General features: G+C 49.4%; 1 protein-coding gene across 11 annotated transcripts in view; it reads right to left on the bottom strand.

Annotated features, from left to right (window-relative positions):
- Positions 1-25520, bottom strand: part of ERI3 (ERI1 exoribonuclease family member 3) — a 129227-nt gene that overhangs the window by 39086 nt on the left and 64621 nt on the right. For all 11 annotated transcript variants that reach the window (XM_032654180.1, XM_032654153.1, XM_032654121.1 and 8 more), the window contains one exon: positions 21969-22041. In XM_032654180.1, coding sequence (XP_032510071.1) covers positions 21969-22041 — 73 coding nt within the window. The remainder of the gene's footprint in view (positions 1-21968; positions 22042-25520) is intronic.

Below are 25520 nucleotides of genomic sequence, written 5' to 3' on the forward strand. Positions count from 1 at the left end.
CTTTCTATCATTACACCTCTCAAAATCCGATTCATACCACTAATCCTGCCTTCATTCTCCCAGATTAATAACATCTCTTTCAACCTTCACAGTGTGATAAATAGACAAAGAGAGAACAAAAGGAGAGACAGAAGAGAGAGAAAGAGCTGGAGCAAGTCCCCATAATAGAGAGAGCCGAGAAAGAGGAGAGGGAAAAAAGGAGAGCGAGCGAGAGCAGGCAGCGGCCAGAGACTGCAGCGGTCTCAGAGAGCCACAAGGAGAGCGGCGGCTGCGCCCCGCTATGCACTGTGCTCCGTCCCCAAGAGAAAGAAAGGCTCGTTAACAGCTCCTTCCTGCCTGCACTTTTGTTCAAATTCTTTTCTTCCCTTCCAATCCTGCTTTAGGTCAAATTCCAGTGAAAATGAGTCTCCTGGCTTCCCGGTCTCCTCCCAGCCTCCCTACCAGGCCCAGGGAACCAATCGGGCCCCTGGTGGCAGGGCTGGGTCTGGGCGCGAGACAGGGCTGCGCAGGGGCTTAGAAAGGGGCGGAGCGAGCTGGCCTAAAGCTTTGCCAGAACTGTTCCCTTAGCACAAACCCCTGTCCCTTCCCTGCTCTTTAGGCAGAAGAGGAGAGGGAACAGAGCAGAGAGGGGGCTTGGGGCCCGTCCCTGAAGGCTCTGTGCTGCACATCGTTCCAACCTAAGGCTCTAGCTGGTCCAATCCAAGGCCCTCAGCTGCTAGCAGCTCAGCTAGATGGTGAAAGTAGGCACCTCTCAAGCTTGCGAAAATGAAGGTGTGGCCCATACCTCCAAATTGTGATGGAGAAGTGTGCCAGGGACAATAAACCCCACTGGGCCCCAGCCCTAGGCCTAACACAACTGACCTGTGATGCTTCTTGTTCTCCCTGCCCACATGCTTTGCCCAGACTTGTCTCCACAGCATACTTCCCATCCTCCTCTCAGACTCAGTTCAAGGGGCCCCCTCTGGATGCCCGGCTGAGCTCTTCCAGGAGGATTCAGGCACTCCCTCTTCGGGGCTCTGAAAGGCAACAGCATTCACATTACCCTGCAGCAACTATCTGTCTCCCTCACTCCACTGGGAGTCTGTCTTCTGAGTTCTCTAGTCCCAGGTCCAAGCTGCCCACGGCACTTCCATTCTTTCTCGACTTTGCCCGAACTAGCCCTAGCAGAAGACTAAGCCAAACAAGGCTCGACCCTCCCTCTGGACTGCAAAGTATTCCTAGGCAACTGGCAAGCCTAGCTCAGAGGCAGAGGCAGAAGCACTCCGCATGGGGAAGCTCTCAGCCTTGTGCACCCACTCCCTTCACAGTCCATCAGAGTGGAGGGAGGCGGGGCTGCACCAAGCTCCCTGGACCACTCTCTTCTTCAGCAGACCCTCATGGCGGGAGGTGGGGTGCACGTATGCAGAAGGAACGCCTGCCCTGCCCAATCTAGCCTAGTAGGAAGAGCCTTCCAAGAAAGTCAAGGCTTCTCCAAGGACGGAGTCTGGTAGTGGACAGGAAAGACCCAAAGCAGACCCTCAGTAGAAAGCTGGTGGCCTTGTGATCTGTTGAGAGGCAGATCCCTCCTAGGGAATATCTTGCAGACACCTGCCAGATACTTTCCTCCAAAAAGCCTCCCTCTACCCTCTGTCCCAAAACACAGCCCTCCTTTTGGATCAAAATGGCTGCTACCTACTCCCACCATTCACTCCTGGGGGCCCCATCACTTCCAGTCCCAACTCTCAGGTTTGCCCAGTTATACCTCTGCCTGGGGAAAGTCCAGAGAAAAGGAGGCTTCATAGGGCCAAGTCAAAGAGCAAAGTAGGGATCATATCCCATCCACCAAAAATCCAGAAGTTCTGTTAACCTTCCCTCAGCCCCATATCAGAAGGACTGTCCACACGGTCACCTACTCTACCAGGCCTCCAGGATCAGACACCTACAATAGGGAAGGCTGAAATAGTGACAGTGACTGACATTTGTCCACGGGTCCAAGTGACCCAAGGAGGTAGGGGGCTGAAGAGCGAGGGCAAGAAGGAGAGAGAATGATACAGTCTCACTGAAGGAGAATGGTCCTCCCTACAATCAGCCTAGCCCAGCGGTACCCTGGGCTCTAGGACAGGCTAGGTCCAGCTGGCACACAGGCCCACACTTCCTCCGAGGCCAAGGTCACAGCAGAGCTCCAGAAGCATGGAGCCCAGAGGCCCTTCCTTACCTAAGAGCCCACACTGCTGGCAGATCAGAGAGCCTCAGCCAGTCAGGCCTGCAGCCTTCTAGACACAGGCAGCCAGCAGGCCCAGACACCCCCTAAACTTGCTCTAATCAGCTTCCCCAGGGGCTCAGAAAGATGCCCTACCCCTGACAGTGGGACAGTCCCAGGCCCTAGGAAGAGAAGTCACGGCGGCCCCTCTATCCTCTGCCTTTACCCAATACACAGTCTCAGGGCCTCCCCCAAGGTATGCCTCCACCAGGCCATCCAACTCAGGGCTGAACCTCATCCCCTCAGGAGGCTTGGCGCCTGCAGCAGAGAGCCAACCTAGACCTCAGTAAGGGACCTGTCGGAGGTCAGACAGAAGAAAGTCAGCCAGACACAACAGGATCTCTGGCAGGTCGAGAAGCCAGACCCGAGTGATGCTCTCCCCCCAAACCAGACTTTAAAAGCTCACTCTCTGAGTGCCTGGTTCTAGAGCCCACTCTTCGAGGCAGCCGGTGGCACAGAGCAGGGAAGAAGTTGGGTCCTAATGTGTAAAAAGCCCCAGCAAAGCAAAATCATTTACTCTTCAGTGCGACTGCTCAGCAGAGCTAATAAATCTTGCATGAGCAGGGCCGATTCTAATTTCCTAATATGAAAAGGCATTTGGATTGAGAGAGGGGGGAGATAAAAGTGATTGAATCTCCAATAGTCCAGGTTACTGACAGGAAACATCCTGCTCAGCCCTGAGAGAAGGATGGCAGCGCCCGGCCGCCTGCACACACCCATCCGTTCTGCCCCCCCTCTTGGCGCGATACGTCTCAGTCTCTTCTATTGACAGGACGTGGCTTTAAACACAGTTACACAAGTTATCATTTCTGCCTTCTGATCAATCTGAATTTTCAGGACAATTACCCTCTTAATCAATGATTGCTATCAGCAGCCCAGCGCCTGGACGGATTTCTCAGCAAGGTAATCGTGCCGCCAGGCTGGACGGCGCGTGCATAGGCAATGAAGCTCCGGGTGGGGTCTCCTCCCTCCCTCCGGAGGCCCCATATCCCAGTGCCACTGGCAGCATCGAGGACAAGGACGGCAAAGTGTGAAGGCCACTTCAAGCAGTGATGAGAGTAGAAGGGAGGGAGGGGAGGGGCCCAGCCACCCTGCAGCCTTCCAGACCACCTGATTACGGAAGAAACCTCTTAAAACCCTAAATTTACTGCCCACCATGCTGATGCATCTCCACATGCCCTCCTGCCATCATTCCTACCTCCTAATTAGCCTAATAAAGCTCAATTCTAATTATGGGCTCAAACTATTAGGGTGATCACCAAGTACAAAGAAAAGAGAAATATTGGTTTTACTCATCTCTTAGGGGCTGTTGGTTCTAGAAATTCCTTTTCTTCCAAAGACTTGGTTCATATGAGCTACTGACTGGAAGGGCAGGGGCAGCCTCTCCTCCTCCTCAGAGGTCCAGGCACCTGGAGCTTTCACAAAGCCAGCGTGGCCTAGAGCCAGGAGGCCACCCAGCCCCACACTCCCTCCAGGGTCCTCCCACAGATTCAGCCCTCTGTGCATAAAACAAGGCAGGGCCCCTCCTCAGGAGAAGAGGGGAGGGTGGATTTGGTCTCTGCCTCAGCGTCAAGTTAGTCAGAGGTATCTGCCATCATGGGGGCAACTCAGTGTCTCAGATCACCTGTTGTTGGGTGAAGGACTTACACGAGAAAGGCCAACAGTGGAATGAAAAGGACATGGTCCAGGACACTGACGCATCAACTTATGCTTCAGCATGGGTGGCAGATATGTGTATACAGTTATACCCAAGCAGAGTGGGTTATGGGATTAAAACAGGTCCCTACAATTTGCTATTATATCCTGAGGGGAAAAGAGAATTAGAAAGCATGGATGTATTCACTTACTGACATTTACTGGGTGCTAACCATAGGCTAAGTGTTGGGGATACAGCAAGGAACAGTATAGAAATGACCCTTACTCTCAGGAGCTCACAATCTACTAGGAGACAGACAAGCAGCTTTCTGTCTGCAAAACAAAAACAATAAAACAAACTTGTAACACGAATGTTCATAGCAGCATTATTTAATAGCCATAAAGTGGAAACAGCTTAAATGTCCATCAACTGATGAGCACATAAATAAAACGTGGGGACTTCCCTGGTGGCGCAGGGGTTAAGAACCCACCTGCCAATGCAGGGGACACAGGTTTGAGCCCTGGTCTGGGAAGATCCCACATGCCGCGGAGCAACTAAGCCCACGAGCCACAACTACTGAGCCTGTGCTCTAGAGCCCACGAGCCACAACTACTGAGCCCACACACAACTATTGAAGCCCATGAGCCTAGAGCCTGTGCTCCGCACCAAGATAAGCCACTGCAATGAGAAGCCTGCGAACTGCAACCAAGAGTAGCCCCCGCTCACCGCAACTAGAGAAAGCCCGCGCACAGCAACGAAGACCCAACGCAGCCAAAAATAAATAAAAATAAAATTTAAAAGAATGTGGTATATCCATACAATGGAATATTATTCACAATAACGAGAAATGAAGTGATGATTCATGGTACAACATGGATGAACCCTGAAAATTATGCTAAGTGAAAGAAGCCAGAAACAGAAGGCCACATATAAGAAATTCCCAGAATTGCAAGAATAGGCAAATTTATAGAGATGAAAGTAGATTAGTGGTTGTTTAGGGCTTGGGTGTTTGAGGGGAAATGGGAAGTGACTGCTGTATTTTAGGGGTGACAAAAATGTTCTAAACTTAGATGGTGAAGATGGTTGCACAACCCTGTGAAGATACCAAGAAACAATGAATTGAAACACTTTAAATGGGTGAATTGTATGGTATGTGAATTATATCTCAATAAAGCTTTTTTCACACCTGCAGTATGACAGAAGAAGTGCAGGCTCACCAGCGGTGAACAGAGCCAGGGAAAGCTCTAGCACGGTGCCCACATGCTCTGCAGGCACTTGATACAGGTGTCTGAAGACAGAGGAAGTTCCCAATGGGAAAGGGGGAAAGTCTTCACAGGGGACACTTTTAAAGGAGTTAGGTCTTGAAGGATAAGCAGGAGCTCACTGGGCAGGAATAAAGCAAAGGACATTCATGCAAATGGAACCAATGTGAATAAGGTCTGGAAGTGTACACACAGGCTATCTTGGTAGAGTTGGGGAGGCACTTTGGGGGTCTCAAAGAACAGGCCAGAGAGCTTGTACTTCATTCAGTGACATCAAGATTTTTCAAGTAGAGAAGTTAGATGATCAGTACAGGACAGCTTGGGGTTTGATGGTTCAGGTATGGGAAATAACACGTCACAGTTGCAAGGACATGGTTTTGGAGTCAGATATCCAGGATTTAAAATCCTTAAATTCCTCTTCCAATAAACTCAAATAACCAGCAAGGGCTGGGATTTTGCTCACTATTTTATCCCCATTGCTTGGCAGAGTGCCTGGCCCAGTAGGTGCTCAATAGCCATTTACTGAATGAAAATAAAATGAATGAATGAATGGCTATGTTGAATGCAATCCCATTTGACAAATGTTTATTGAACACCTACTGTGAAGCTGGCACTCTGGTTACATAGTGTGAGCTCTTCAACAGTAGGGCCCCTGTCTGATCTCTGCCTCAGTGCCTTACACAGGTTCTGTTTGGCACAGGGCAGGTGCTGAAATCAATATTAATTCCCTTCCCTCTCCTGGTCTAGGAGGTTTCCCTAAGAGCCAGTGAATCTTGGAGAGAAGTAGCCTGAACACTTCACTGTGGTTGGCGAGGAAAGGGAAGCCGAAGCTGTAGGGGTGGAAGCCTTCAGGAGCAGGGGGTGGTGCCCACGGTGTTTGTCCCAAAGCCAGCCATGGTGTGCCAGGAGGCAATCCGAGTCATCAAAGCCAGTAGAGAACTGAGCAGGGATGAGATTGTTCCCACAGCGCATTCTCAGAACCCTCTACAGACTGCCCTGGACCAGGCCTCCACGCAGGGAACCTAGCACCGGTAGGGTGGAAACAGAAACTTGGGACTTGCAGGTGGAGGAGGAGGGGAAGATCTGGGCCTTATCTCCTGAGCACCCTGTCCTGGCCCTGGACAGCTGCCATTTCCACATCTCCCCTCTGGTCGGGAGGGCCCTTCAGCTCATGGCTGACCACAGTAAGAAGGGGGCTCCTCAGTCTCCCAACCCCCAATTCCTGTAGGCCTCCCCTCCCCTCCCTTTCCTTCCCTCCCTCTCCTTCCTGCAGAGCTTCCCTCGAGCCATAAATATAAAATAAAACACAAACACCCACAGTCCAGGAGGAGGGCGTCAGACAGATAATGGGCATTTTGTATCTTTTTATGACACTCCCCATAGGCAGCTCGGCAATCACAGCGCAATAAAGGCAGGCATGCAGCTTGCATAGTTAAACAACTGCCGGGTAATTAGGCACGGCAAACACACCACTGGGGAGGCCTCAGGGCTGCCCTGGGATCTGCCGGCAGCCTGCCCTCCTGCTTGCAGCCAAGTAGGGGCCAAGCCCAAGCCTAGCACGGTTAAGACCTGGCTGTGGGGCTGAGGACAGACCACTGGCTGCTGCCATATGCACATTTGGGCTCATGCCTGTGCACACTCACAAGCACACCTGCCCACGCCCACACACAAGCACTTCCTGAGCAGCTAGCCTGGACCTCATCTCCCCAGGAAGGCCACTCCTCTTTTCCAAGTAGGGTAGCCGAGGGTCTCTCAAGGGCCCTGCTTTAATGCCCTTGAAGAGGTCACAGGCCTGGCTGCAGCAGGGGCTCACTCATCCAGGTAGCCCTGAGCTTACCGAGTTGCACAGGCAAGGAGACACATGAGCATATGGTCATGATTACACTGACTCCTTCTCTTGTAAATTCCAACTCAGTACAGAGGCGAATTCGAAATAAATTATTTTTTAAAAAGGCACCCACACATACCGTACACATATTCCTATCACCGCACTTATTACCTCTACTGTATTTTTCCCCATCTACCTTGACCCACCCATCTTCCTTGCTAGGTGGGGAGCTCTGTACAGGTGGAGACCAGACCTGATTCATCTCCAAGTCTACATGCCCTGATACACAGGGCTTCGTTGAGGAATGGTATTGAGTGAGATGTTAACTGAGACGTGCTGGCCCAGGCAGAGCACAGGTCACTTGCTACCTGGGGCCTAGGTCCAGGCTGACCTAAGCCCAACCAACAGAGACAGAAGCCCTCACCAGCACTGTAGGCCTCCCCTCCCTCAGTGGACCCCACTGAGTCCACACAGTGCCCATTCCTCCTCTAGTGACCCAGCCAAATTCAAAATTGCAGGGAACTGATGGCTAATTAATGGAACAGAATAGACCAAAGCCTGCTCCAATTCCACCTGAAGACTGAGACAAAAGATCCCATCTCTAGGAACCACCAGATCAGCTCTGAGGAGTCAGCCAGGGAAGATTAAAGCACTCAACCCTAAAACCCTCTTCCCTCAAGAGAGCTGACAGCAGGCCAGGTGAGCTCACAGAAAGACCTTGATTGACCCAGCACAGTCCCATATGAATGTGAACACACATCCAGCTACTTCTCCTGGTCTCTATCTGGCCGTCACTCCACGTCTGCCAAGACAATCAACAAAGGGGTCAAAGGCCAGAGGAAGGGCCTGGGCTGCACCCCACCTTTAGGGTACTGAGAGGCCCCCCTTCACCCCCTGTAGAAGCAGGGAGACAAGCTTCTCACCCCATATTCTTATGGAAAAGCCCAAAGCCTCAATGGCATTCAGCTCCAGTCCAGGTCACCCCAAACTGTGACAGATGCCATCTGTCCAAACTCCTCCCCAACACCTGAGCCCCCAGCTCTCCTGACTTGATGCCAGGCAATGCCTTGCCTTCCCTGGACCCGCAACATTTCCCAGTGGGGTAAAGGAGTAGCCCCAAGGTTAGAGATCAAAATAAGTAAGGGTCAAAGAGGGACTTATCTGTCTTTCCTTGCATCCATCACATTTTTTGCTGGGAGCAGAAAGAGGAAACCTCAGGTACAATGAATGATCTCAGAATGGCAAAGGCAGAAGAGACCACAAGAAAGATCACCTCACTCAGCTTCCTTATTTGTTAGATGAGGAAACCGAGGCCTTAGAAAGGGCAAGTGACCCAACACCAGAGTCCATGCCTTTATCTTCCAGCTTCGAGTTCAGTCCAGGGTTCTTTGTATTGCACCATGCTGTCCTCTAGAGACAAGGCCTGCATCTGCACACCTCCAGGTGGAGTCAGACCACAGAGCCCACACCTACACCCTCCCCACATTCCCATGTGTGGGCACATGCCCACACCTGAGTATGCACAGACACAAGCCTCCCCGCAGGGAGAGATACGGGATACACATCTTTAAACACATATAGACATGCATGTTCACATGGGCGCACTCTCTTACACACCGACAGATTCCCATTAAATAGATGTCATTCCCAAGACAACTGGAGCGTGAGGCCAATCCCTGTCCTTCCCCAGCCACTGCTTCACTGGCCATACAACTAGTAATGGCCGGTGTGTGTTTGCCCAGGCCTCCAGCCCAGGCCAGACCAGAGGAACTGCCTTCAGGTAGTATCTGCTATGGGACAAGTGACAAGAAGGAAGCCATAGAAGGCGAGAACCTGGATTTACATCCTGGTCATGTGGCCTTGGGCAAGCTTCTTAATGCCTCTGAGCCTCTATTTCAGCACCCATAAAATAGGGACAATAGCCCTTGCCTTGCTGAGTAGCTGCGGAAAGCACCTAGCATAGAAGTTGACTCCAGCTGGGGCTCAATATGTTGGTGCTGTATTGCTGATACCTACAGACATGGTCAAACCTGCCTTTCCAGAGTGGTCTGCATGGAATGTGGGAGATGGGAGGCAGGGCTGTACCTCCTCCCTTCAAGGAAGTCTCTTTGCCCTTTTCTCTCCTTTTCTGTAACTCCTCCCAGTTTCCAGGGTCCAGAGTAGCAACAACAACAATTTAAAGGAAAAAAAAAAGGGAAGAAAGAAAAAAACAAAACACAACAGAACCTGGGAGAAGGCAGAGTAACTAAGGGTTCCCTTGGCTCTCTCAGACTTCACACTGAACGCTGCTAAGTCCACCTCTTCCCTACACGGCCCTCAGCTCTTCTATAGTATCTATGCCTCTAAGAGCCTCTTGAGGTCCCCTCTGCTTGCCTCATTCTGTGGATTCAGAGAAGCAGCAAATCTGGTCCCTTGCCTCAAGTGGCTTATGGTCCTGCACAGGGAGAGACCAGGCCACAAAATAACCAAAAGGCACGGACCGTGGGCCACTGGGCCCTAGCCCCTGGCCCGAGGGTGAGAGTATAGGCTCTGCAGTCTGGATGCTGAGGTTTAAATCCAGGCTCCAAACACACCCAGGACAGAAGAAGCACTCTCTCCTGCTCCAGAGCGAGCTCAGAATTCACTTCCTCAAGGACACAAGAGAGAGACAGAGGCGGCTCATGGTGGGACCAGGACGAAGAGGTTGTGTCATTTGACAGGACATAGACTGAGCAGCAGCCAGCGAGGGGCACACAGACCCAGGGTGGGCCTCGTTGTAAAGACCTGCCACGGAGGGCACTGCAGGCAACGCCAGGGTAGAGGTCGATTTTGTAGCAGCTGCAGGGAACCTCACCGAGGAAGAAAGAATCCCAGCTGCCTTGAGCTGATTCCTCACCCGCTCTCCTCCCCCTTGTGGCCACACTCACCAGGGACACAGAGCAAGGCAGCATCTCTCCCGGTTGAGGCCGTGCCAGGCCACCGCCCCCCGCCCCTACCCAGACACACACCAAGTACCAGCATTCTTCTACAGGTGCGGCAACCAGGACCTAACTGATTCTTCACTCTGTAATTTCCTACATGTTACTGTAAGGATACTGAGGTCTTCTGGCCAAGTATTCTCAGACTGTCCACAGACAATAATGCTACAGGTCATGGTGGCCTCTTTCCCTCCCTGCTATCCACCAGGCCCACAGGCTCTTCCTTCCCTCCCCTGGACGTAAACATGGCAGTTTTCTGGAGCCACTGCCCCATTCTTAGAAGGCAGCTTAGGTTGGCTCCACTCCAGACATCAGGAAACGGCTCCTTACTGCGCTCACTTGCTTTTGCCTTCTCTGCTTTTCCTCTGCTAAAAGGCATACACACGGCTGGACCACATGAGTAGCTTACAAAACCTGAAAACTACTGTTTGTAGTTTCCCAATGCAGCAAGCTCCTTCCCCTCCAGGCCTTTGTTCACACTGCTCCCTCTGCCTGGAATGCCCTTTCCATTTGACTCCTAAAAACTCACTCACCTTTCAAGGCTCACCTCAACAGTTTCCTCAGTGAAACTTCGTTGACAGCCTCTCCCACACCCCAGGTGAAATGACTCCTCCCTCCTCTGCCCTGGAGGCAACAGGGCAAATCAGTTACAGGCATGGTCCCTAGATTCAGGTGCGTAACTCCATCACTCACTAGCTCTTGAACATTATGGAAGGTACTTAACCTCTGTACCTCAGTTTCCTCATCTGTAAGTTGGCTAATAACAGTACTTATCTCAGAGTTGTTTAGGATTGAGCTAATTTATAAAAAGGCATTTAGAGCAGCACCTGTTTATTATTATTAATTACCTCTATTTTACAAACGAGGAAACTGAGGTTCTGAGAAGGTAAGTGGCTTCTCCAAGGTCATAACGCAGCAAGATGGCAGAGCCAGGAATTGCCCGAAGGTGAGTGTGACTCCATACTCTATTGGACAGCCAGGCACGCTGATGGTGGCTGCAGTCTAGGACGTGAGATGATGGGCTCTGTTCCTCAGTGTCAGCTGAGGGTAAGCTAGTCCAGGGTGGCATCTGGCTCCTCCTCCCTGGTGCTCACTTGCATTCTGCTGGAGGAACCCCCTTTTCCTAGCTCCTGCCCACAAAGGCTTATATGTCTATCTTGAGCTCCTGTCTCCTTTCCCCTTGTAGCCTAGTCATCTTGTCTCCAGTGGTCAGCGCGAGGACAAGGGAGCAGCAGAGGCACAGTGCTGTCACTTCATGCCCAGGACAACTCTCGGAGTGGGTATTCTTTTTCCTGTTTTACAGAGGTTGATACTGAGGCTGAAAGAAGTTAAGTGAATTTCCTAAAACCTCACAGCTAGTAAGTGCAGAATCAAGATTCTAAATCAAGCCTACTGGACTTCAGAGTCTATGTGTCAGATATTGGCACCTTTTATAGGTTCAGAGAGGTTAAGGAACTTGCCCCAGATCACACAGCTAGTTGGTAGCAGTGTCATACGTTTGAGCCAGACTCATCTGGCTCCAAAACTCTTTCTCTTGCACCAACGGTCTCTAGCCTGTGAGCCACATCCCACATCACATCAAGCATCATCTGAAGACTGAGTGAAGGGGAAGAGTCACATACAGCCACACCATTTGTCTAGGATTATGCAGCTAGTATTGTCATTAAGAAAATACAAGTTCATTTAAAAGCCAATCAAATTCATTGTAGCTTTTTTTTATTATGTACTTTTATCACTATACACCCAAAATACAAGGTCCACCAAGTGCTCAAGGGGGAAGGGAATGTCTGATAAGTTTTCTGATATTACTAAGAGCCCCGTGTGCTCTGTCTGCCTACCTCCCTAAGAGCTCTCCAAAACTACACTTAGTACCTTTCTCAAGGTACCTTCCTGATCCTTAGTCACAAAGTCACAATAGAGAAGTGCCTTCTGTGTGGAATAACTGTCTAAAGGTCATTAGCAGGAACAGGAGGCACAATCCTTTCCAGGTCTTGAGTCCCATGAATGTTAAGAAGTAATGCCGTCTCCAGCAAAGAGGACCCAAGTCCTGAGCTGTGGAAGGAAGGAAGGAAGGAAGGAAGGAAGGAAGGAAGGAAGGAAGGAAGGAAAGGGTCAGGGAAGTGAGTTTCTCTTTCCTATCCTGGCCTCCAACTCCTTCCCTGTCCACCTGCCTAGGATACATAGTCTGGGGAAAAGAACAACACCTATGTGGGTTTGAATCCTAGCTTTACCTCCTCCTGGCTATGTGCCCTTAGATAGATTACTTGCCTTGTCTAAGTCTATTTGTCTGGGAAATCTGGTAGGGGAATAGGCATCTGGACTCTGGAGCTCATTAGTCCAGCCTTATACTCAGCATGCGTTCAGTGAATGCTTGTTGATACCCGGTGTGTGCCAGGCCCAGTGCTGAGCACGGGACATACAGAGATGGGTGGTAAGCAGGCCTCAAGGAGCTCACAGTCTAGCAGGAAGCACAAACATGTAAGCAGATGATTACAAGACCACATGATATACTCATTACAAAGTACTGAAGCCATACTAAGGAAGTGATTAACTATGTCTACCAGAAGTGGGAGAACACCAGAGAAGGCTTCACAGAAGAGGGTTTTGAAGGATGAACAGGAGTTTTTCCAACACATTAAAAGGGGAAAGGTGAGGTGAGCAAAGGGAACAGAATGAGCAAAGGGAAGTGAAAGTGCCCTGTCTATTTGAAGAGCAGAGAGAAGTTTGATATGGCTGGAATGTTAGAGAGACAGGAGATATGAAGATAGGGATGCTGCAATGAGCTAGATCCTCCAGGCCTTGGGTACCGTGCTCAAGAGGAAGGATGGGCCACAGCCTCCCACACCTACCCTCTTGGCTCCGGTGCTGTTCCTGTCAAAACAAGCACACTGAATCACACCCTTTCCCGTGCCTTTGATTTAAGAGTTCTTCTCCTGGCCCTGACAGTAAGGCATTTCTGTCCCACAGATTATAACTCACTCTGGGCTATTATTCAGCTCCCCAGCCCTGGCCCTGCTGCAGTTAGTCCAAACATAATATCCTTCATGCATATATTATCTGTCTCCCTATTATCTGGAATCATTTCGGAATTAAATTTCAGTCCTGCAATATTGGCTTCAGGAGCGGCACGCTTTATGGGCTAGTCAAAGGTTAGAATACCAATCAACATAACAGTGCCGATGCAGCGAGACATTTTAATATTCCAAAACCCGGTAATTGTAAAAGGACATAATATTTTTTCCCTGATTACCCCAAAGGCAACACATGTTAACAAGGCGAGGGAAGGAGTGAAAGAAATTTCAGAGTTCAGACAGCTGTAAGACATATTTAAAGGAAAAGCCCAGGCAGGGCACTATACACCATGGGGGCAGGGAGATGAGAAGAAAGAAGACAGTCTCTCTAGCTCCAGCTGCCCCGACTCCAAATATAGCACTGGTCCCTCTGCTACCTCTGGACTACGTCCCAAGAGCTCATTCTCAAGGGCAGATGTTACAGAGGATGGGATGAAAGGAGAAAGAGCTCAGGACGTGGAGTCTTGAGGCCCAGGTTCTAGTTTCAGCTCTTCAATCCAAAGCCTCCAGCCCCCAAGCTGGTCCCTCCCAGGGTTTCAGCATCAAATCCAGTGGCAAACCCTCAGGGCTGCTCTCCCACTCGGCCTCTCCTTGTCCCGTGCCTGTGCTCCAGCCTCTCCCACATTTATACCTGGTGCTTTTGTGTCCTGTTCTCTTTGTACATATTTCTTCCCAAAGACAGTTAGAGGCCCTCATCTACCTGGCCTCAGAGCTGGCTCCCCTCAAGATGGCAGCCCACGTGCCCAATGCCCCACGGACAACGCTCTGTACTTTGGTTGATGCCAAAGACCTGCGCCACAGCCCCAGTCTCGTCCTGACCACTGAGTGGTCCAGAAGCATGTCTCAGTGCAAGCCCTCCTCCATCCAAAATAAACACAAAACAAACACCTGGCAGGGCCCCTACATCTTCAAACCTCTCTTGGTTTTCATTTTTGTTTTGTTCTTGTTTTTTCCAAATAGCCCCAATCAAGGGGCTCTGCGGCAGGCACCGTGCAGCCACCACTGTACGAAGAGTCCCAGCCTCTGTCGGGCTGCCTATCACTTGAGCAGCTCTATCCCCACAGCTCCAAAATAGTGACCTGACCAGCAGAGTTCCAGACACTTTCAGTCCAGATGGCTTCCCAGCTAGCTCAGCCCACTCGCTGGAGCCTCCAATCTGCACCATCCCGACCTGCTGACCTGCCTATGGCCCCCAGCAAAGAACTTCATTAAGGCTGAGAATTTATTCCTCCATAAGCCCTTAATTTATTACTGCGCTGAGTGGGACTCTGAACACTCCAAGGTCAGGAAAAGTCGTACTCAGTCGTAGACACCAACCCTCCCTTCAGCAGTTTCTCCTGCTGTCGGCTCCCAGGGGAGGGGGAGACAGAAATGCTTCTTGGAGAGACCCAAGAAGGTCTCCTCTCCTTTCACAGCTGGTCCCAACCCCATCATCCCCTTCAGGGCACGCAGATATTGTAGCAGGGCGTATAGCACAGATGGCAGAGGAAAAGTGGAGCAGCAATCTTCACACCCTGGTTCATCTGGGTCTGTCAAATCCTAGGTGACCTCCAACCCTACAACTTCCGAGCATGGCTGGCTGAGCCCTGTCTGCCAGGACTGACTTCAGAATCCTCCGAAGGCTGCTGCCTGCCTGCTTCCCCAAAAGCCCATCCAAACAGGCCCAGGCACCAGAGGGAATTCCAGACCATTTGTGAGTGTATGTGCACGTACTTGCATGGCTTGGTCTGACTGTCCGTGAATCGTGTATGTGGAGGCATGCATTTATACATACATTTATACCTATGTGTCCTGCGTATGCAGCGAATATATACATACTATGTGTGCATGTGTATATCCATATACTCACATCCTTTTTGACCTACCCATTTCTTGACCTCTTATTTACACTAACATTCTCCTCCACCTAATCTTAGCTACCCACCCCCATGGGCACATCTTGGAGCCTGCCAACACTTAGAACTGCCCCATCTCTGAAATCACTAATTCAGACATGCTACTTTCCAACCATAATCTCTTATCCTTTCATCTGGCATGCTTAACTATAGCCGGTATACCTGTTCCCCATCTTACTGGGACCTCTCTACTTTTTCCATATCCGTCAGGCCCCCTGCTGTCTTCATTTCCCTCAACATCCAGCTTAAATCCCACATTCCATCTTGGCAACCACTGTCTTGACAATATCTTCAACTCCTTTGTTCCTTTCATCACACCCCTTGGGAAAATCTCTACTGTGTATGAATCTAAACGTCTGCTTTCTGCACGCCCACAGCCAGGCAGTTGAGCTTTGCTAAAGGAAAGCCACACAACTGAACAGAGAGGTTCCACTGTGAATTAATGTCACCAACGTCAACTGGACCCGCACCACTGCCTAGAAATCCGACTATACTTCTCAAGTAAGATCATATTGCTATTCTTTACTAAAACTACAGCAATCCTTTTCCACTTTCTGCAGGCCTTCCCAGCCCTCCTCTATTAGTTATCAGCAAATGACTGATATACTTCACAGAGAAAAACAAAAGCCTTGGATGGGAACTACTACTTGTCATCACCAAATGCACAAGCCTACCTGCATCTGTGTGCACCCATCTACCTCTCCTTACCCCATAATGACGGAAGAGGGGACCGTCCTCCTGAAGACAGCTAGTGTCAAGAACCTGGGTTTTCCATACCATCTCCTGTCACCTTCTCAGAGACCTCTCTCACTCCTATATTTCGACCCTTCCTTCTCTAATATACAAACGAGCACGTATGTCTTTCACCTTAAAACACAAAACCTGCCTCAACTCCACTGCTGCCCCACCACAGCCCTTACCATTTCTCTCTCCTTCAAAACCACATTTCTGAAAAAGTTAAAATTTCTGTCTCCTCATTTACTCCCCAGTTCACTCCAACTTGGCTCCTATCCCTATCATGCCATCCAGAGGTTTTACCAGAGTCACCAAGGTCCCTGAGCCCAGGTCTGGCACTCATATTTCAGTCTTTACGTTATGTGGCTCCCTCTGAGCAGACCAGTCCTTTTCTTTGGAAGACACTCTTGGTGTCTATGGCATCACACTCTCCTGGTCTACCTCTTCTTCTATCATTCTTTTACCCTCTCTTTTTTACCGTTTACTCTCTTGAGCACAGAGTCAGGCAAAACTAAACTTAAGTTCTAGCTCTGCCATGTAAGACACTGAGCAAATTTCGTCATCACTCTGTGCCTCAGTTTTCTCAACCTTAAAATGCAAAGAATAATAGTAACTACTGTGCAGGGCTGTGAAGCTTAGATAATGGGTTAGATAATGAGTGCAGTGTCTGGCACAGCACTGTCCAACGCAAACATAACGTGAGCCACATAAGCAATTTATGAATTGAATGCCCAGCTCAAGTAATAAGAAACAGATGAAATTAATTTTAAGAATATGTTTTATTTAATTTGGTATAGCCAAAGATTACCATCTCAACAGGGACTCAGTATAAAAAAATTATTAATGAGGTATTTTGTATTTTTTCATACTTAAGTGTGTAATTTACACTTATGACACACCTCAATTGAGATGCTAAATCTTCATCAGAGATACCTGATCTGTATTGAGACTTTAAACAATTAACAGTTGAAAATACAGATTTACCAATCCAGTGTGTTCTAAATATACTGAAAAGTTCTTCCTGAAAGTTTTTAACTTTCGTTTAAATTAATTAAAATTAAATAAAATTTAGAATTTGTTGTCAGTCATATCAGCCACATTTCAAGTGCTCTATTGCTACAGGTGGCTAATGGCAATTATACTGGACACAACAGATCTAGCGCATGAAATGCAATCATTAAATAAGAAATATTACTATTACTACTAGTGACCACTCCTCCTCCTTCTCTAGTTCTGACTCTTCCTCCTCTATGTATCAGACATTGGTATTTCCCAGTGTTCTCTCTTTTCTTCTCATCTTATTCATGCCATTCCCATGGCTTCAATTATCATTCACATACCAATAATGCCCCCAAATCTGTTATCTCTTACCCTGACCTTATCCCTGAGCCCCAGATCTATATATTTAAATACTTTCTCAACAGCTTCACAAGAATGTCTCAAAGCCATCTAAACTCAACATGTCCCACACTGAATTCACCTTCTCTTCCAATCCCCAAACTTCTCCTCCTTCCATTATCTCAGTAAATGCATTCCAACTCTCCCAGTTGCTTACATCATAAACCTTGGGAGTCACGATGGTCTTCTCCTTCATCCTCAACCCTCACAGCCAGTCAGTCACCATTTCCTATCTATTGTACAGTCAATTCTGCTGTAACACTCATTTGAAAGAGCAAATTTGTTCCAGGGCAACTGAAGTATCAGGGAACGATTTAGCATAACGCACATTGTGCATTCGTGTGAGACTGTGTCCTTAAGCGATACAAGATAAACACAGGAAGTTACACCCAGCTGAACAGAGCTGTGTAAGAATAAACAAAATGACACATGCGTACACCTCAAACATATACCAGCTACCTGGATCACCACATGTGCTACAAGCCACAACCATCTGATTACAATCTCTGATTTCAGATAATTCTCTTTCCGCCTCTTCACAATAACTCACAAGCTACAACCCTTCTCATGCCCACTTCCACAAGCAGACTTCAAGTTTTTTTCAAGGTAAAATGCCATATTTATCGTAGTACTTATGTATTTCTTAACCCTTTAATACGTGTAAAATCATGCTACCCATAATTTTTACTTTATTAGATTCGCATCTTTTTTCATGTGTCGCTGACGAGGTTTGAGTGCGGTGCACCTAACCCCATTTTTATTGCACAGCTTTCCACAGCATGGTGATTTGGGGGGAGGTATATGTAGCATCACAGCAGAACTGACTATACCATTTAACACTCCAGATTCAGTCCATTTCTCTGCATTTCCACTGCTAACAATTTAATCCCAGTAGCTATAATCTTTCACTTGGAATGGTCCAATTCTCTGGTTCTCAACCAGGGACGGTACCTCCACTCCCACAACATCCAGGCCACGGGAAAAGTATGTGTCTGTCGAGGGGGAGGTGGCATTTTTAGCTGTCACGGTGACCTGGAGAGGTGCACTACTGGTTTCAATGAACAGGGACTGGGGATGCTGCAAGTTCAGCAATGTTGCCCACATGATGATGTGCCCCGTCCCAACACGCCAACTATAGCCCCATCAAGAAAAACCAGTACTGGTCCCCTATGTCTACTCCTAGCTCTCTCTACACTGCAGCCAGAGGGACTTTTTTCAAAATGCAAATCAGATGATGCCTCTCCTATGTTCAGTACCCTTTAATTGCTTCCCCTCGCCCTAAGGATAAAGATCAAAATCTAAAGTCTGGTCTACAGACTCCCCTCCAGTTTCATCTTATGTCAGCCTTCTCTCTTCCCCACTTTCACTGTGCTCCAGGTAGTCACTCATTCAACAAATAATGATTAAACATCTACTGTGTGCCAGGAACTATGCAAAGTGATGAAGACAGAAGAGTAAATAGAAGAGACAAGTTCTTTGGCCCCCAGAGAACTTACATTCTACTTTCATGAAGCTGCCAGGCTTCTCTTCACCCCAGGGCCTTGCCACGTGTGGTTCTCTGCTTAGCCAATTCCTGCTCATCCCTCAGGTCTCAGCTTAGACTCCCTTCCTCCCTCCACCCCACTAAGTCAGGTCCCCTTGTGATGTGATTCCATGAGTCTGAACTTTTTAGTGTTATAACACAATTGAAATTGTTTGTTTAACATCCATCTCTTCTGTTATATCCCCAGGGCCCAGCACAGTACCTGGAACATGAAAGGCGCTCAAAAATATTTTGCTTATTGATGCAGATGTGTATGTTTATATATGTGCATGTGCCCTTACATTTTATGAATATGTATATATAAACACATTCGTGTCTGTGTATATTTTCAGATATTTCTGCAGGTGAATACGTGTATACACATGTATCCAAGTATGGATACATACACACAATTTTGGATATGCTCGCTTGAGTGTATTCATTCACATGGGTACGCATGTATATTTGTGTGTGTGTGTGTGTGTGTGTGTGTGTGTGTGTGTGTACTCTTCTGGCCCCTCAGTGACAGCTCTGACCTCCTGGAAGCCGCTGGAAGCAGGGCCCCAAGTCCTCTCTAAGCTGACAGTTCAATGAGAGTATAGATCATTCAATGACATTCCAAATGTCAGCAAACACTGGCTTGCGCCTCTCTGCTACAAGGAAAGTAGGTGGAGACGGGAGATGTGGAAACCTGGCCCTAGAAAAGTTGTCCTTCCCTGACGCAGCCCACACCGCCTCTGGACAGGAAAGGGCAGCTGAAAGATAACATTCTGCCTCTTCTCAGACTGGAGGCCTTAGTCAGTCAGTGCAGACCGTTGTTACCTCAGTCCCAGGTACTCACTCAGCACGTCTAGGTGGCCAAGCAGACCAGGACCCTCCCCATTCTTTTCATGGGGCAAAGCCCTGCTGGGGGGTTGAGAGGAGAGGACAGGAAGGGAAGGGGGTAGGACAAAGTAAGATCAAGGATGGGAGAGGAGCCTGTAGACAGCCAGGGCCTGGTCCCACGTGGGGACAGAAGGCAGGAATGAGGCTTTTACATGGTACTCCCACAACCCTGGAAATGGCCTCTCCGGCTTAGCTTTTATCATTGCTCTTTTAAAGGGTGCAGGAATCTTTGTGCAACCTGCACTAAGTCACGCAGTATTAAGATCAGAAAGATTGCCATGTGCCTGGACCTCTGGGGCCCTGCAGCCTCCCTGTCTTGCATGGCTGCTGGCAAGGACTGGAGTTCAGTCATCTTTCCTGCTGGGCCCTTAAGCACAGCTGGAACACCATGTGGCTGCAGGGCAGAGAGGAAGGGGTGAGACCTCTGGTTTTTCCTAGACCTGCTCAGTCTACCTCCCAAGAGGCGATCACAGAGACCTCAGTTTCCCCTGGTACCCACTCCCCGCTCCATGGCTCAGCACAGTCTGGCAGACAAGCAAGCTGAGCAGGCTCAGCACAGCCGCCTCCACTGCCAGCAGCACCGAGGTAGTCCCGAGTGGCAATGTTATCACACGGGTCGGCTGCTTTCCTGCCTCTCTGCCAAAGAAGCTAGAGGCAGGGAGTTATCCATACACCAAAAAGTCTAGTGAACTTCACAGAGCAATTGTTCATGGTCAGCGCCTGCCTCGCTTGGTGGGGCCTTCACATTGCATTTGCCGAGGCCAGCAAGCCGCCTCAGATGCACTCTGACAGCTGGCACGCCGTCTTCCAGGAGCACAGGCCTGGCCACATCCGCACGCGTAGCCCTGCCAAGGCCCGCGTGAGAGGGCCTCTCTGGAGCCAGCTCTCAGAGATCAGTCAGCCAGCCAGCAATTGTTCACTGAGCACACACTCTGCACCTAGCCTTGATCTGGCCACCGGGGACACAGAGAGGAACCAGACTCAGTCTTTGTGCTTCGGATGGACACGTCTGCAAGGAAACACACAGACTCAGTTTCAACCCTCGAAGATCACTGATATCCAGAGTGGCAAGGAGCCTCAAGGCAAGAGTTCGACTGCAAAGCTTCTCAGTGGAGGTGAGACCTGAGCTGAATCGTCAAGGAGAGGGAATAAGCCCGATGAAGATGACTGGGGGCACTTCAGAGGGAAGGCTATAGGCCAAGGCCTGAAGGCAGGACAGAGCCTGGCCTCCTCAGCCAAAGCTGGGAGGTAGTAAGCAGCTGTTGTTCAGCTGCAAGGGAGATCATCGGGAGAGGTGGGGAGGGGTCGAAGCACAGACAAGCCAGAGGGCAAAGGACCCGTACACCAGGGAAAAGCAAAGGAGTTCACAAACACTGCCACAGACAGCGGCTGCCCTGAGACGTACGGAACAAAGTCCAAGGTCATTGTCTTCCAGTGCTCCTCCAAATGCTCGCTTAGCTCCAGCCCTCACACACACCAAAGGCAGGCTGCTCCCCCTGCCCCGAAGCCCCCTCTCCTCCTCAGATTCAAATCCCACCTCCCTTGAATGCCCAGTTCAAGACCCAAATCCCCACGATACCAGCCGGAGCCTCCAACGACCTCTCCCTTCTCTGGGCCCCCCGGGAGCCACTACTCTGACCTCTGGTGTGTTCTCCCTTTGCTCAGCTTCCTGGGAGGCACTGAACGGCATGGGGTTCCTGGGGCTGCCCCAGGTCTGTTGCCCTTACATCACAGGGATGAATGGGAGTCAGTCTCCCTAGTGGCCTGGGCCTCCTAGAGCCAGGATCCTATCAGAGCAGGGGTCTGCAGCGTCTATTCCTACACCTCCCTTCTTGTGCTTACCTAGGAAGGACAGCACACACTAGGAGAGTACAGTTTTCTGGGTGATTCATTCTCTGCCAGGCCCACTTTCCTAGCTACACGGGGTCCCGCCCAGCCCACAGCCTCAGCGCCCACTCTCCAGGTGCTTAGTGCTACATGAGTGCCAGTCTCTTCCCCCATGCTCAAAGGGAAGTGGGCTCTAGTGTCCACAGCCCTTCTCACATGAGCAAGCTCGGCTGGGGCTAGACAGGACCAAAGCCCGCCTGAACCAACTCTACCTCCCAACCTGAAGGAGATACCAGGGCCAGTCAGGAGGCTCAGAGGTCACACTCATGATCACTCATGATACTTTCCCAGAGGCTGAGCTAGGACCACTTCCCTCCCAGAGGCAATGCAGCTCAGCCCGGAGGTAGAGCTCCAAGCAAGAACCTGGAAACTACCCTTAATCGGGACTTCTCTGCACATCTGGGTTAACACCAAGGAGGGCAGTGTCAAACTCCACCCAGCAGCCTGGTCCCCCAAGCAGCTCCCCACTCCCAGAAGTAACCACAACCTTCCAGCACACATTAGCTAGGGAAGGGTATTGAGAAAAGAGAAGAAAAGAAAAGAGATGAGAACAACAAGATGAAAACAGCAATGAGAAAAGAAAGCAAGAGAGGGGGGTGGTCTGAGGCAAAGGAGAACCAGAGGAAGGATGGAGCGGGACTCAGACACAGTACCTTTTTCAGATTAATCCACTGCTTGAAGTAATCTGCCACTGGCAAGCCCAAGTACTGGCACTGGCCCGGGAGCCTGAAGAAAGGGAGGAGAGAACAAGTTGAGCACCCATGTACCAGGTACGGAGTCTTAAAACAGGAAATCCAATAGAGTCTATAAGACAAAGTGACCTCAAAGGCTAACCCACTAGCCGTGGGTCCTACCCCACCCAAGAAAGGCACCCCACCTCCAGCACTCTGGACACTGGGCTCCAGATGCAGCCCTCAGATCCAACTGTGAGAACCTGGAGACTCTATTCAAAATGACATCAGCCGCACTGCTTTCTGATGGCCTACAACACGCTAAGTGTCTTACTTACATTCTCACGTTAATTCACAGAGATGCTGTGAGGTGGGTAGATCTGTATATATTATAGATGAAGCAAAGATTCAGAGGGGTTACCTAAGAGTCCACAGCTAAAACATGATAGTGCCAAGAACTGAACCCGGATCTGTCTCACTCCAAAGCCTATGTTCTTTCCAATGCACCAGGATATTGTCGCCATCTTGTTACATAGAGAGGCAGAGATGTAAGATAGGAGGACAGAGAGGAAGAGCGTGTGATTTAGAGATAGTTGGGCAGGGGCTTCGGCTCACACCTAAGTCTCAAGCAATAGGCTTTCTGTGATAGAGAAGAGACCATACAGAGGGCTAAAAAGAAGTCAGAATCTAAACCAAGAACCTGTTCTTGTTTTTTCTTTAAATCATAATTTATAAATTATCTCCCCTTCCAGCTGATGATGCCGTTTCACCGACACAAATCCATTCAGCCAAACCCTGATGTTTTACAATAACAGTCACTTAGGCCTCAAAAAGTAAGACTGACTCCTGCACATAAGGGGCTCACAGTTTGTTCAATGGAATGGATAATAAAAGAAATAGATAAAAAGCCTTAAGTTGGCACTTCCCTGGTGGCGCAGTGGTTAAGAATCCGCCTGACAATGCAGGGGACATGGGTTCGAGCCCTGGTTCGGGAAGATCCCACATGCCACGGAGCAGCTAAGCCCACGCGCCACAACTACTGAGTCTGCGCTCTAGAGCCCACAAGCCACAACTACTGAAGCCTGCACACCTTGAGCCCGTGCTCCTCAACAAGAGAAGCCATCACAGTGAGAAGCCCGCGCACCGCAACGAAGAGTAGCCCCCGCTCACCGCAACGAAGAGTAGCCCCCGCTCGCCACAACGAAGAGTATCCCCTGCTCCCCACAACTAGAGAAAGCCCACGCGCAGCAACGAAGAGCCAAGGCAGCCAAAAATAAATAAACTTTACAAAAAAGCCTTAAGTTGCAGCACTGGGGTACATGGAAGGATGGTGGAGGATACTAGAAATATCAGCTGGGGAAGATCACGGAGTTTTCTTACTAAGAGGAGCTTGGCCACAGGCAATAGAGAGACTCAGAAGAGTTGTGATTTACAAAGATTGTTCTGGGGGCAACAAAAACAATACATTAAAAAAGCTGAGTGGGACTTCCCTGGTGGTCCAGTGGTAAAGAATCTGCCCTCTAATGCAGGGGACACGGATTCAATCCCTGGTCAGGGAACTAAGATCCCACATGCTGAGGGGCACCTAAGCCCACGTGCTGCAAACTACAGAGCTCACGCGCTCTGGAGCCCCCACAACACAGCTAGAGAGAAGCCCACGCACCGCAATGAAAGATCCCGCGTGCCTCAACAAAGATCCCTCGTGCTGCAACTAAGACCCGATGCAGCCAAAAAAGCTGAGTAGTAGCCAGGAGACTAGACAGTAGCCATAGAGACAGCGAGCCAGCAACAGGAAAAGATATAAAGGAAGCCTTGGTGACCCAATGGGACATGGGGCCCAATGAGAGAAAGCAGTAGAACCCAATTCAGAGGTGTGTGGCTTGGCTTGCTTCACGCTACTCACTGAGACAGATACAAAGACAAAGTTAGGGGCGCAGAGAGCATATCTAATAGATGAAGCAGACCAGCATTTAGTCAATTTCATTATTGTTTTTAAATTTTCTTCATACAGTGTCTCCCTAAACCAGGGTACACTGCTCCCACTGCCTCGCCCCTACCACCCCACCGGATGAAGGCATGAGTTTGGGAATGCAGTTTTAGATGTACACCTGACGTGTGCCAAGCACTCAACATCTGTTGAGTCTGAGGTGCCTAGGAGACATTTGGCAGTGGGGACGATGTCTAAGAGGCGGATGGATATCCAGTTGTAAAGACAGGTCGGGACTGGAGATATAAATTGCTAAGTCATTAATGTAATTTAAGTAAAATTAAAGTCGTGAGAGGAGATGAGATCACCTGGGAAGAGTGTGGAATGAGATGAGCAGAGAGCCCAGGCTAATGTCTCATAAGTTTTGTTGAGCTAAAATGAAAGCAGGCCACCCCTACCAGACCGTCAGCACAGACAAGGAACTCACTACCCCACACCGCAGTCGGCTCTGATTCTGGACGCCTTCAATTCTCAGAACAGCCTTCCTTAATGCTAAACTAAAATCTGTCTCTTGTAACTTCTACCCATGAGTCTGAGAAACGTCTTTAGAAACTACAGAGAATGAGACTTCTGTCTCTTCCTTACAGAACCCTCCCAAGATCTGAGCCTAGGGACCTTCCTCAGAGTTCCCTTCTCCAGGTCGCACAGCCTCATCTCCTTCGAGAATTCTGTAGGAGATAATGTACCATGAGTCGGGACTCACCCAACCCACCTCCGTGTCCAGAGGGCAAGGCTCCTGGACCTTTTTCAGGGTATCAGATAGCCAAGGTCACACATGCTCTTTGGACCCCACTTCACATCACCTGTGGTCAACCTAAATGATGAAAGCAGGCTTACCCTTTCTGGAATATTTACAACTGATTTTTGAGCTTAAAAAGCAGGTCATTAGTGTCAAATGCCAGAGTGGTCAAGCAAGATAGAGCTGAGAAAAACCCAATGAATTTGACATCGGTGGGCTAGTGGGGACAGAAGGCAGCAGGCGACGTGTTGAAGAGTGAGAAGAGATAAGAAAGTGGAGATCACAAGTACAAACTCCTTTTTTAGGAGGCTTGGCAAAAAGAATCCAGTCGAAATGACTTGTTTCTACCCTAGAAAGTGTTAGGGCAGTCAGCCTTCCATCCATTACTCTTCAGTTACCTGACAGACACTAGTGGGAGGTCAGTGCCCATGTTTCAGGTGGCAGAGTTAAGGATTTACTTTTCTAAGACCTGAGACACCTTTCCAAGGGAAGGTTCCTCTCAACACCCAGGTGGCACAGTGACATTAACTACAACCAGTCAGTTTCCTGGGAGGGAGATTCTGGCTGAGGCCAAGATGACGAAGGGGTATCCACGTAGGATGTCCCCATGTGGGAACCAAGGACCAAGATTGTAAGGAAATGAGGCAAGATTTTGAAAGATGAAAGGTAGCTTTAGGAACTAGAATGTGTTTGCCTAAGAAGCAGAACTGTAACGTCTGGATGATTGTCTTATTCCCTTCCATTTTTCTTTCACGTTCCTTATCCTTGGTATTTGTGAAATGCTTGCTCAGGTCAGCTTTTTTTTTTT

The sequence above is a fragment of the Phocoena sinus genome, chromosome 1 (genome assembly GCF_008692025.1).
Source record: "Phocoena sinus isolate mPhoSin1 chromosome 1, mPhoSin1.pri, whole genome shotgun sequence".
NCBI lineage: Eukaryota > Metazoa > Chordata > Mammalia > Artiodactyla > Phocoenidae > Phocoena > Phocoena sinus.